The sequence below is a fragment of the Apodemus sylvaticus genome, chromosome 14, assembly GCF_947179515.1.
Source record: "Apodemus sylvaticus chromosome 14, mApoSyl1.1, whole genome shotgun sequence".
Classification (NCBI taxonomy): Eukaryota; Metazoa; Chordata; class Mammalia; order Rodentia; family Muridae; genus Apodemus; species Apodemus sylvaticus.
Window position 1 is genome coordinate 60,978,919 of NC_067485.1, and position 14,060 is coordinate 60,992,978.

Sequence of the window (14,060 nt, forward strand, 5' to 3'; positions counted from 1 at the left end):
AGAGGGGTGGGGCCAAACCTCTCCAGCCAACAGAGGCAGAGGCTCTGGATGGGTGGGGCTGCTGAGCAGCTGCAGAGAAACCAAGCAGCTTCTTGGTGATATTTAGGTGGGCTGGATTTTTGGTCAACCCCGGATTTAAAAGTAACAACAACAACAACAACAACATAGTATATATTAATCTACAGAAGGAGCTTCGCTTTGAAATGTTCCTAATTTGCTCAATAGAGTCGGAGGCAGGCTGCCTTGATGCTGAAACCCCAAACCTGTGTCACGTGAGCAGCTGCATCCCTGGTGAGAACTTTGCATAACAAATCACTAGGTATTTTCCGCTGTTGAGCTCACCTCTGTATCTTCTGGAGGAGCTAGGCAGAGCACTGGAGAAGGTTTAAAGCAAAGCCTGCAGCCTTAACCTCAGATTCCCCTTCAATATTCATTAGTAAAGACTCAGCTCCACACCAAACTCACAGATTCTGCTCTGTCCCACAAACAAACACGGGTGGTTTTGTTTTTTGTTTTGTTCTCCCCTCCCCCCTACAACTTAGCGATTGTGGAAAGGAAACAGTAGAAACCGGCAACAGCCACAGTGTGGTGGGTGTCTGCCCTCACCTTAACTTGTAACCTGGCCCCAGGGTAAACAGAACATCAGCCTGAAATAGTTTCAGGCTTTGAAGGCTCCCAAATTACAAAACACCAAATAAACGAGACACACACACACACACCGCCCCCAAACAACAAGAACAACAAAACCTTCCGCAACTCAAGATAATATTTTGATACCGAGTAAATATGACAATTTCTCTATTCCCAATAGAAGCTGTCTGCAGGGAAGTGCTCAGGGATTGGTGAGGCCAAGCAGTGTCGCGGGAAGACACAAAGGCTCTGGGAGGGAAAGCCTGGGGTAACATCTCAACTCTGCTGCTTAGTACTGTGTGATCTTGTTACTTTCATCTCCCTCAGCCTCAGTTTTCCAATCTTAAAAATGGGTATCAGTATTTATACCCCATGGCTACTATGTTGACTATATGAAATGGTAAATGGAATGAAGATCATATCGCATGACAATGTCTACAACTAATCTATAAGGTGGGATCAAAACACTCCAGTAGAGATGGGCAGATCCGTGAAGGTTTGTGTTCCTTTAAGATGACGCTGACGAGCTTAAAAGGGCAATGTCGCACATTCAATTCATTTAAAAGTACTCCATAACGTGATGTCACACAGAACCATTGTCACAGGTAAACATAATTTCTTTCAGCGGCTTCCAGGTAATCATTAAACTCCACATAACAGGCTGTTTAAAAACTAGACACTTGTTCAGCAGTCCTTCATAAGCTTAAACTGATATCTTCTTATTAAAGAATTTAAGATGAATTTGCCAGGAAAAACTTCCCCAGAATGCTACAAGCCACACACAGCTTCCTCTCATTTCTCTTCACTTCTCTCCCCTGATCTCAGAACTGAATGAAAGACAACATCTTTAAGAAACTACCGAAGACTGCCACAAACCCATAAGTGAAAGAGTTCATGCAAACTGCGCAGACCCTTCAAAACCTTTGCTAAACTACAAGGTTAAACAGAAACGGGCTCCTGGATCACGGATCTATCTGCATATCAGAGACAGTCCCAGTGGAATCAAAAGGGGATCTTTAAAAATGGAGCAATTCCAATATCAATGAGATCGCTTTCAAAGCAGCATGCAAGAAGTTCCTATAAAACCTCCCACTCCAGTTCCTCACTGGAGTGAATACATTAGCCTCTTCACGACAGAGAAAAGGATACAGTCAGTGCCAGAGCCCGGACAGAGGAGTCTCGAAGGATCGCAGCCTGTTTTAGAGGCAGATCAGATCTTACCTTTCATCTTCCGTGGTCTGTTCTTTTCTAGGAGAAACTTTCTAGACTCGCAGAGACCTCAGAACCACCCGTCTGTCCAATGCTTCCAGCTCTGTGTCTTCATGGTGACTAAATGCTAAGCTTTGCTTTCTTACAGAAGGAAGCTTTTAGTCAAAACATGTGGTTTAAAGGAGCAAGAGCCACCCTTGTTAAAACCATTTCACGGACATTCAGAGGTATTACTTCTCTCCGAGAGCTAAAGCTGCAGGAATGCATTATTTTCCTGTTCCGGAAATCAGCCTAACGAAAACCAATGCCGAGCCAACTAGAAATGTTTCTTCCCTGTGTGCTGTCTGGCAGAAACTGCAGCCAGATCAAGGAAACACGTGATGTTTATAAATACAACATGGCTCATGTTGTCATAACCTCTCAATGACAAAAAAAAATGTGTAAGGAAAAGGCAGGCGGCCGTGCGCCAGGAAAGATGAGACCTGCGCCCGTTGAAAGCTGCCTGTCTGATGTGCGTGTAGCCCTCCCTGCGTCTGAAAAAACCGAAGACCTGAGAACACAGTGGGCAGAAGTGGGGGACAGACCATGCATTAAAATGTGCAGGCTGGTTAGTCACTGCAGGAAGAGTAATTCCTCATCATGTGTGACACGCTCATCCGAAAGGCACAGGTCAATGGGCCATCCTGGGGCACACTGATCATAACCAAGTCCCCACAGTGCTCACTGACAATGACAGAATGAAGGGCTGTTTTCGCACAGCCTGGAGCTGATGAGAAGAATGACAGATGTCTATCTCAGAGCCGAGTGCTGGCTATTCTGAGCTCCTGATGGGCCAGGTCTGGGACCGGTGGCCACAACATCTGCTTTGTTTATTGTTACAGCTTCAGGACCCTCAGAAAGCATGACTGGTGGATAGAACTGCTTCCACAGCTCTAGTGGAACCAGCAGAGCTCTGTGACATTTTATAACGGTGGGGTGATGCTCACTGTTGTAAAACCACGATGCTTAGTTTATAAGTCTGAAGATATGTTATAAGTTCAAAATGGCAATAGCCTACTCTGTCTAAAGGCAATTTTGTCCTCAGGAATTATGCACATAGCAATATGCGGTTTCTTATTTAGGTCTGTTTACTGGAGAGTTAGCTCACTTTCTACGGAGGGTGAGTCAACTCCTGGAACTCCCTCTTTTGAGGAGGATAAAGGCTGACAAATGTGCATTTCCTGCTATCACTTACTGCCTCTGAGAAAGCCAGACTCCCCCATACTGTTATTCTCATCTTCAACTCCAGGGAAAATAACCATTGTCAAATTGCAGTGATGGAATGGAGAGGCGGGCAGGCGTTCTTGCTTCTCACTGGGAATGGGCTGAAAACCACCAACAGCCTCATTTATAGACCATTGTATTGACCTTAGTAGATAAAGCATTACCAGGATGCTTGATAGGAAAATGCTGACCTAAGTAACATTTTCCATGTCTGCATTCAGTGAGGATCTGTGCAGAATGGGATACTGAGAGAGCCGCAGGGAGTCTGGAGATGAGTAAAATAGAAACCTGGTCTCCGAGGAATGTAATGTTCAGAAGACTGTCGGTAACTACAGTGTAGGGAAGAGAGGAGAGCGCTAAGAGGATGGGGGTGAAGGGCTATCCATGGACGTTGTAAGAAAACACAGTGATGTAGAAAAGGAAGGGAATGAAAGGTTTGGTGATGAAGAGAGTCGCTCCTGAGCTAGGTCTTCAGGAAAAGAGATGGCTCACAGATGTGGAGACAGCCCATAGCCGCTGATGACGGAGCCCAGGGACATGGTGATGACCACAGAGGCAATTAAGAAACTAGCTCTTGAGTTCTGCCTGACTCTGTCTGCATCTCTAACTGTGGTACTAGATGGGCTGATTAACTAGCTTCTGTGTGTGTGTGTGTGTGTGTGTGTGTCTGCACACGCGTGCAGATTTCTCTCTCATAATATGAAAATCAAATAGAAGTGAATACAATCAAAATACTGAACAAGGTGCCAGGCGCAGAGTCGGTGCACCATGAACATCAGTTTCTAATACCACTGCCACTGAACAGGTAGAAGGACTGGATGGCTTGGGCAGAGCCCACTGACAAAGGAACAGTCTAAAGGGCGAGCGTGCGAGCGTGCGAGCCTTCTGATGCTTGCCTGCCTGGGCCAGTCTCTTCTCTTCCACTCCTACAGTGTTATCTGAGTCCCCCTACATCCAAAACTTTCATCTCAACCAGAGCAGCTTGGCCGTTTCCTCTTCACCCTCCCTATATAACTAACTCTCCCCTTCCTTCCCTCCCTTCCTCCCTCCCTTGCATCCTTTTTTTCTTTTTGCTGTGATTATCTTTTATGTCATCATCAGAGAACTGGATGGGACAGAGGAAACGAAGGAGATGCCTTGGAATAGATATGCAACTGTGTTAAGAAATGAATGAATGAATGAATGAATGAAATATTATTTTGTGTGTTTTGACATCTTACTAGCAATACCACTTCATAACTTGTAATGCTTACATGTAAATATGACGGAAGGAAAGCTTGGGCGGAATACACAGAAGCTGACGAAAGCAGGCTCCGATCTGGAGTCTGGTGTCTGCCAGCTGTGTGAGCTGAGGAACGGCGCCTCTGGCCTCTGATTTAGCATCTGAGAAAACTGGAGTCAGCACACCTATTTTGCAGAGTTATTGACTTGAGACCTAGTTAAAATATAAAGTACTTCCCCATGCTGCTTACTCCACAGACACGGCAGGCACTGTGATCTGACATCAGGAACAATGGTACCCAGAAAACACTATTTATGTCTGGATAGATTCTACGGAGAAACTAATACCACTCACATGAATTATTATAATCCTGTAAGAAAAAAAAAAAAAGGCAAGTGGAATATCTGACGAGAGGAAGAAGAAAAACAGTGACATTAAAGAGGGAGACCAGGAACAACGCCAGCACACAAACTACAGCCTGCAAATGCCGGCACTCTTGCTGTGGGTGGGCCACAAATGTAATTCTAAGCTTTGGGTAGCAATACAAAGAAGGAAAATGATCATGTACAAGGCTCCCAGTGTCCACATGATAAAAATAAACCAGGAGAAGGGAACTATTCTTGGGAATGAGACTGAGGATATTTTTACAGCGGGTCCTCACAAAGGATGGAAAATGAACATCACAGCATCTGTAGCACCGTAGCACTTCTCGCCCTGGGCCACGCCCGCACTCCACGCCCACTGCCCCTGCAGATGCCACAGTGGCTTTCAGGGAGATACAGAGGAGAGCACGTTATGATCTGTGCCTTTAAGAGACATACCCTCTGCGGGATAAAGTGAACATGACCCAAAGGGTTGGAACAGGACAAGAATGTGTCCGCTTGTCCCTGAAAGAGAAGTGGGATCAAGAACATTTAGAAGCTTGGCAGGGTGAACAGTCTTTCATTTAAGTTCTGAAAGCGGTTCTTAGTTTTAATTACTTTTAAAACATTTTACTGTGGCAACTTTAAAACATAAAAAGACAGAAAAAAAAAAAAAACGTAATGAAACCCTGTTACTGATTTAAGTTTTTCAAGGCTGCTTCCTCAACTTTTTTTCTTCCATTGTTGGAGTGGTTTTAAAGAAAAGGCCCTTCACCATGTCATTTAACAGGTAGATACTTTAGTAAGCTTCATTGTTTTAAGCCAACCTGTTATTGTAACCCGTACAGTTGCCAGTTGTCCCTTAATATCTTCTGTTAAAACCTCCCGAATCGCTTTGAAGCTGCCTACAGTTGGCTCATTGTCCTCCTCTGCATGAACACCCAGTCTCGTAGCACGGCCTTAAAACCCGGAGCACTTCTCTGCTTCCAGACACTGGTAGTTTGTTACAGGAAAGAATGAGAAGGCTGTCCTTTAATGTAGAAAAGGAGAAGACAGTCCTTTTTGTGTGGCTATATCAACATATATGAGGACAGCATTTTTTTTCCCTGGGTGCGTGTTGCTGTTGATCCCAACCCTCATTCTGTTGGCTAGGGCATCTAGATAGCGTAATGCAGGTGAATGGTGAGGGCAAATCTGTTAAGACAGTATAGCAAAGGAGCAGAAACGGTGCTGGTCAGGTAAGGCAGGCACCCAGCAGGTGAATGGCCTCACTCTATGATGGCCACGGCTGCCCTAACTGACCTGGTTTGGGGAACTAAATGAATCCTTTTTTGCATTGGTTCCCTGAGGACCCAATCACTTCTCACTAGACCTCTAATAATCCACGTCTCACAACCATGACATTGCAGGTCCCACTTCTGATACATGAGCCTTTAGGGAATACACTCCAACCACAGCAGGCAGACATGTATGGAGACGTACAGCCCTCCAGACACCAGGAAGAGGAAACACTTAACATAGGAAGAACGGAGAGGCTGTGAAATGTGAGCACTGCAGTTAAAACAGCGGAAGTGAGCTAAGTGCCTTGACTAGGAAGCTAGCCTCCTGCTCACTAGCGCCCCGTTCCTCTAAATGAACAACTGCTTAACACAGACAAGTGTTTGTCACCAAGTCAGATATGGACCTACACCAATGTCTGATTCAAAGTTTCGTCTTAGGATGAAATGAAATCATACTTGCAAGTGCCTAATAAAAGCTTACAAATTAGCATTTACAGAAATATTAATAGAGGCAATGCCAAAGGGTTGTAACAGAAAAGTCTGCTGAATAAGGGAAGCTAGGCTGTGTTTGGATGTAGGCAAAGAATTTAGCCTGGTGTGGAATGGAAGCCATTGGTTTCTAAGGAGACTGTTGTTCCTCGGAGTCACACACAAGGCTCAAATAGAAAACAACTGGGAAGCAGCAACTGACTTGAGTATTGGTCGTTAATTCAAGATGAGGGGTTAATTCTGGGGAGTGTGTCCTAAATGCAAATCTAGTGGTTGTCTGCATTCAAGTAAAAGATTAAAGACAGAGGCGTAAGATCCACAGTAGGCAGAAAACATTTCACAATGATAGCAGAGAATCCTGGGAAATAATATCAATGTACACAAGAAATAGAGAAGCCCTACATCATAAGATAACCATCAGGATTTGTGAACAGGAAGCTGGAAGTCCCCTCTGAGAGCCACACAACAGAATGGATGACCTTTGAGGTACATATAATTTGTGAATGAGCACACATAAGTTATTCAGAAGGCATGCTCCATTTGGTGGGGCCGCTGTCCTGGGAATTAAATTATCAAACCTACCTGATGTAAGGAACAAAAACCATGTGACTAAATTAGATTGAGTTGCTATACACCCACGCGGAAAGAATCAGCAGGCTCAGATGTCCATTTAGGTATGTTCAACTCTAGCCAAGAACGAGTCTCATTAGACAGAAAGGCCTCAGCAATGCTGAGCTACATGTTAAGGGAACAACTAGATGTCTGCTTCCTCACCAACATAAATTCCATGTGCACTCAGAGGTCCATAACCTCAGAGTTAATACTTTGGTCTAACTTGCTTCCTGGGTCACACCATTCAATCATAAAACCTCTCTGGGAGAATTGCCTGTATGTAACTTGCAGATGCACAGTCTGACATTTCTTCAGACTCAAAGGCGAGGTATTAAAGTCCTTGTTTAAGGAAAATCTTGGAGGTCACTGCAGAATGCAGGCATTACTGCTACAGCTGCTCTACTTGTTCCAATTCATGTCTTTTTCATATGCATGTTTATTGGGAAGGAGTAGTCAGCCTGCAGGTCTGGCCCAGGCTGTCTCTGAAGGCTGGTGAGTGAAGTCCAAGGACATCCCGGAAGCTGCTGTGACTGATGCTTGTTGTAAAGCGGTGGTTTGGGGCTGCTCTCATTCAGACGCTAAATGCTCTACAAAGTGATGCTATATAGCCTTGCTCTCCAAATTAACTGACCATAGAGACTAAAGCCTGTGATTGAGCAGTAGATAGATGTGGATGAGTTTTCAGTTGCCTGGCTGGAGGTCATAGAGAGAGGGAAAAGGAGAAAGGACACAGAGGAAGAGGAGGAAGCCACCATGAGAGGGGATGGACCGAGAGCACATGGCCAGGAGAAACAGCAAGTCACAAGGGACAGTTGGCTAGGGTGTTAAGTTAGAATAGTTTGAAAATCTGCCCAATCTAGGCTTACAGCTTATAAATGAAATACCTGGATTGCATGTTTTATACGGGCTAGCTAGAATTTCCTTCCTGTCGCAGCATGTGGGTGCTTATCACTGAACCCCTTCAAGGCCTCACACACTGTGCCAACACACAAGAGGATGTAGCTAGCGCCTTGGTCTATCATGCAGCTTGGGTTGCTCCACAATAGCAACTGATCCTCTCTCTGTTCCTCATCACAAGCAGTGACGCCTCACAGCTGGACCGCAGGCCGGGCTTAGCAATGCAGTCCATTCATCGGGAGAGAAGAGACAGCTCCAACTCACAGAGACCAAGGATGAGACTTGGAAAAGTTTCCACATCTTTAAAAAGTTTCTGAAATCTGGGAAGAGGGTCTCACTTACAGGCTTCACACATGTTTCTGGAAGAGCTTTTCATATTTCTCCTTTCTGAGTAATCTTTACTCAGAAAATACAAGGGTTTTTCTGCTAACTACGTTGTAAACATTTGTTGTCTGTCTCTGTCTCTGTCTCTCTCTCTCTCTCACACACACACACACACACATACACACTCTCCCTCCCCCCCTCCCTCCTTCTCTTTCTCTTCATATTCTCCCCTCCCACCCACCCTCATTTCTCTCTCTGTGTCTCTGTCTGTCTCTCTGTCTCTCTCTCTCTCTCTCTCTCACACACACACACCTGGTATCTGAAGTAGGCTGTGAACAATCCAGAAAGGAGTCTCTCTGTCTCTGTCTCTCTCTCCCTCTCCCTCTCCCCCCCCTCTCTCTCTCTTTCACACACACACACACACACACACACACACACACACACACACCTGGTAGCTGAAGTAGGCTGTGAACAATCCAGAAAGGAGTCTCTCTGTTTCTGTCTTTGTCTCTCTCTGTCTCTCTCTGTCTGTCTGTCTGTCTCTCTCTCTCTCTCTCTCTCTCTCTCTCTCTCACACATACACACACACACCTGGTAGCTGAAGTAGGCTGTGAACAATCCAGAAAGGAATCCGTTATGCTTTACCCACAAGCAAAAGCTCAGAAGGGATCTGGTGGCGTCCAGAGCAAATCTTCTGCATCCTAACAGAGTCCATACATCTGGTTAATATTTGATGTTCCTGGTCCCCACCTCCAGTCCTGTGTAGGCACAGCATCTGCTTAAGAGTTGAAACAGGTGTCCTGCTAAGTCATACACAGTGTTCCTGGAAACAATGATGGAGTGCCTATCTGGAGAAGGACACCGCGTAACAGAAACAACTCTAAGTATGGCAGAACTGCAGGTGGAAGGAAGGCTGGTGCATTAAAACTAAAGCTATTCAAGGGGCAAAGACTTCCATATATTCCCCAGAAAGAGCTCAGCAGAGCTGACTGGGGAGGGTCTCATAATGTCCGCCTAAGCCCCACTAACAGCATGGCCGACTGTCTTCACATGGCTCTGGTTTGCATTTAAAGTGTAACTGGCTAAGAACAAATCTCAAAATTCTAGATCTTTCTTAGGTAGCACCACTCCTACTATTGCATACATAGGGCGGGAGGCAGGAGAGGCTAAGAGCCTAATAGGCCTTTCCCTGCAAAATGGTGGCCTCTGGCCACACTGGGCCTTGACTCAGTTGCAATTCAGATTTTTCAGAAGTTCTGTTAGAGCCGTCAGTTGAATCTCCTGAGCCCTGTCTTGGTTTTAAACTCACATGCCCTACGTGGAAGGCAGAGCTGTAGTTGATTCTCCACAGATTCTGCATCCTAATGCTCTGCACCTGTGACGCTGGGTTACAAGGGTAAGGGACATTAGGCTGCTGTGCAGTCTACGTGGAAGTAGGGGGATTTTCACAGGGTGTCAGGTGGGTTCATGTTAATTGCAAAGTGTCTTTAAAAGTGGACAATGGAAGATGAGAGATTTGATCATAGAAGCAGGACCAGAAGGAAATTTTACTTGCATTGAAGAGAGAGGGTTGCAAATCAATATGGGTGACGACCAGAAAATAGTGCCCCCCAACACACGCACACAGAGAGAGAAAGAGAGGGGGGAGAGGGAGGGAGGGAGGGAGGTGGAGGGGGAGAGAGAGAGAGAGAGAGAGAGAGAGAGAGAGAGAGAGAGTGTGTCTAGAGAGTCTAGAGAGTTTGTCTTTAGAAAAGGATTCCTCATGACCGGCCAGTCCTTATACCTTTAGATGGGTAATACTCCTGCTCTCTGCAGACTCTGGACACACACGGCTGCGAACACATGTTGTTTTACTGCACTAAATTTGCCATCATTTGATACAGCAGCAAAAAGAAAGTCATGTGCAATGCGAGGACACTTACAACAGCTCACTCCCTGGAGTGCAACAGGAAGTGACGCCTAGATTTCACTGACAGTAAAAAGTATGGCTTTTTTCAAGGTGAACTCCAGTGTCTTGTAGGTGTGTTTGTATGCACGCTTGCGCATGTACTGGAGAAGGGATGCACTGTGAAAAACTGATTTCTTTCTTATCCCCCACCTTTATTTTAGCTACACATCAGTTCCCAGCGGACTGGCCCTAATTCGATCTTCAGGCTCTTTTCGTAGTTTTCCAGAACTTTTTCCTTCCAAACAAAACTAAGTGTTATAAATATTTGGGTAATCTCCTGAGATGACCTAAATCTAGAGAGTTCAGCTCCCAAATCATGTAGGAATTTATATTCTTCCTTCAACATGGTTCAGAGATTGGGTAATATTTACTATTCAGAGCAAACAGCCCTGAGTTAGGGAGTGAACAGTAGGATGAGGGTGCTGGCTACTCTGGGAACAAGAATTGCTTTCCACATAACTCATGCACTTGTTGTTTTTGTTTGTTTGTCCTCTTTTTACTGAGTGAAAATATTGCAACAGATTCTCTAGGTAAGCTAACGCATTACACAGCAAGGATACCTATATAGAAGACCTTTTGGATATCTTTGATATCTTTGGAGTGATGATTTATCTCAACTCTGTGCTTAGGGTTGAGCCTCCAAAACAGCCAAAAGGGCTCTTGCTAGCATTTGGGTGACACTACTAAAATACACAAGCAAAGGGATAGAAACGAAAAAGAAAATCCATGCTTAGCGAATGAAGGCAGACCCGCCCCAGTCCTATCCCTTTGCTCCAAATAACCGGGAAACATGATTGCTTTACCAATGAACAAATAATAAGTCACCAGGTGAGATGAACAGCACGAACCTGGGAACCACGGTAGTCGGGTGTGAGAGCAGGCAGTGTGAGCTGGGAATACAGTCAGAACCAGAAGAGCGTACTCACCCTCACGTCTCCGTTTACGGCTTTCGCCATGTGGTTAAACGCATGGGAAGGATCCTTGTTGTATACTTTGAGAAGGGATCTGTCTTGGATATTCCTGGAATCAAATACATCCATCAGTATGGCAGACAGACAGATGGAGCTGACTCTGGTCATTTCCTCTCCCTGTCCTTAAATAATCAGGCAAAAGACACAGACAGACGCTCTGCCATTGTCTACCATAAACCAGGCAAAGTCTTTTCACCATAACATGGGCAAAGATAAATAAGAAAAAGAAGAATAAAAATGACTCTGGCTTTTCTTCCCTTCCCTTGTTCCTAGGGAACATGTTATTCTTACAGTATTAACATCCACCCATAGATATCAGGTAACAAGAACTTGCTTCCAGGCTTCAGAGTGCAGAAAAAGAACACTCTCAAAAGCAGCAAAACTCCAGTATTTACCATCCCTTCAAGAGACCCGGTTAATATTTAAGTATTTAATTGTTTACTTCGTTTAAACATTCCTCCTTTTCCAATGAATGTACACACAAAAATGATTTTTCTTTGCTTTCAAACATGCTCAGCAAGGGAAACAAAATGTGTATAGAATGTAGGAAAATATCAAAGAGACCTAGCCCCGCATGTTTAACAATGCATTCTTTTCCTCCCACAGTGCATTTTTAAAAATACTTGCCTCCATACACATTGAAACGCAAAGGAAATATAACATATTGAGTCGTTTCTGCTTTTGATCCCAGTTCTTAGAGCCAAGAAATCAGACTGAAGAAGGGGATGGGTCCAACACCCGGCTCAAAGCCTACCTTCAAATCACATGAGAGTGGCCCATGCAAGAAGAAGCCCTTCTCTCTCCTTAGGCTCTTCCGCAAGGGTCACCTGTAGCCCCCCCACCCCAGCCCATCTATCCGATGGTGTCTGGAGCTGAGTGGGTGTGGGTAGGCAGACAATTTCTTTCTTGTAGGTGTTCTTGCACTTTGTGGGCTGAACACAACCCTTGGAATCCTTAGGTCGTGTTTTCGCTTTAAATGAAGTGGAGGGTTGTTGGATGAGTCTTGTTTCTCTCTAAATATCCACCAGTCATTGCTTTGAAGCACTAACCAGTCCTAGCCTGCACGGGGCTTCACGTGTCGAATAGCTCATTAGAAGTGAGCTCAGAGGAGGGAACAGGCAGCCCTAGTTACTAACAGGGGCCAAGTTAATGCAAAAAGGAGAGAGAGAGAGAGCCAGCAGTTAGGACGCAGTGGGTCATGAAAAGATCCCTGCCTCTGGCTAGCAGATGTCACATATGAAACGTGATGAACCTGAGAATCTTACTCAGTAAGCCTTAAGAAAGGCTTTCTGCGGTTGTAAATGTATTTAAAATATATGAGCTTGGTTATGATTAACTTAGAAACAAGTTCATCTGAAATGAGCCAACAGCAAAAGGCCAGACTGTGTTTATGGCATTATTGTTCTACAGCAGCCTGACCTGAGCTCTCCTCAGAACCTCCCTGATGAAGCCAACACAATAAGGAACGAGTCACCTGGCCAGGAAATAGGCTCTGACTTCAAGAACACAGAAAGACGTGAATGGGAATTCCATAATTTCAGACGATTAAAGCCATTGTCTTTAGTTAAGGCCTACCTGATAGTCTTTTTTTTTTTAATGTATTATATAATGTTTGTGGTAAAAAAAACTACTAAAGGTAAAAATCAAATGGTACTATGAGGAACATACATATGATCATTTAGAGTTAATAATATAGTTACCAAAGCCAAATATTTTATCTTGAACACTTTTAGACTCATTTTTTTTTCACACTTAAATTCAAGAAATTGAAAAACAATCTAAGGAGAGAAAATGGCAGGCAAAGGATCAACAAGTTATCATTATTGCAATAAAAAACAAATGGCACAGAAAATGTATTTGAGCGTTATTAGTTTGTGTGGTGTATGTGACTGTATGGGAGTCCATGAAATTGCTCTTGGCAGGCAAATGCTCTTCTCTCAAATTATTAGTGCTTAAAAGGCATCTCTCTTTCAGCAAGCACTGCTTTTAGTTGTTTTATCAGCTGGATTTCCATTGAGGAAGACCATGACTGTTCTCCACCTTGGCTCTTCCTGTGTCTCCTCCTGACGTTTCTGAAGAATGCAAAACCAAGCCCCAGGAGCTGTGTCTTATGTCTTGGGACAAGCCATGGAAAATGGTAACTCATGGCCACATGAAAATGTTTATATAGGCTGAAAGTGAGCATAGCCCAGCCACTCCCAATCACATCCTTTCAGCCAGATAATCAATAATCACGTGCTTTTGCTTATTTTCACCCTCAGTCGCTACTGCCGTCTCTCAGTGCCACTCCATGTAAATGCAGAAACGCAAGGCAACTGTCTTGAAGCGCTCTGTCCGTGTGAAAGTGCTGCATGGACTTTCTATTATTACAAGTAGCTGCTCCAGTTTAGGTTTATGTTTTGCAAATTAAAAAAAAATGGTGACAGCTTGATTAATAATTTATCTAAAAAAAATAAGCATGACTTTTCAGTGATCATAAATATTTAAACCTGTTTTCCAAAAGCAGGAAGTTGCACAACAGATGTAGCACCTGTAGCTCGGGGCATGTGTCAAATTCTGAAAGCCCTAAATTACTCATACACCTTGGCACATGCCTCCGTCAGTCATCTGGGATCGCTGTTAGATATGGATCAACCTGCATTCGTGTTCTGCAGGCAGTTTTACAAAGTGCTCCTCGATCTTTCCACGGTGAAGAAACAGCAGAGCCTGATATCCCCGGGTGGGGACCAGAGAGCCTGGATCCTGCCCCTCATGATTTGGGCTGAGCATGTGAACAGTCAGGATTGGTGTGTGTGTGTGTGTGTGTGTGTGTGTGTGTGTGTGTGTGCGTGTATGAGTGTGTGCTTGGTTTTT

The 14,060-nt window shown here is 44.5% G+C and overlaps 1 protein-coding gene across 14 annotated transcripts in view; it reads right to left on the minus strand.

Annotated features, from left to right (window-relative positions):
- Kiaa1217 (KIAA1217 ortholog) overlaps positions 1–14,060 on the minus strand; it is a 295,062-nt gene that overhangs the window by 82,159 nt on the left and 198,843 nt on the right. For 13 of the 14 annotated variants that reach the window (XM_052156787.1, XM_052156786.1, XM_052156785.1 and 10 more), the window contains one exon: positions 11,163–11,256. In XM_052156787.1, the coding sequence (XP_052012747.1) occupies positions 11,163–11,256 (94 nt within the window). Of the gene's footprint in view, positions 1–1,851; positions 2,168–11,162; positions 11,257–14,060 lie in introns of those variants that run through there. The other variant, XM_052156790.1, reaches the window with a different exon arrangement.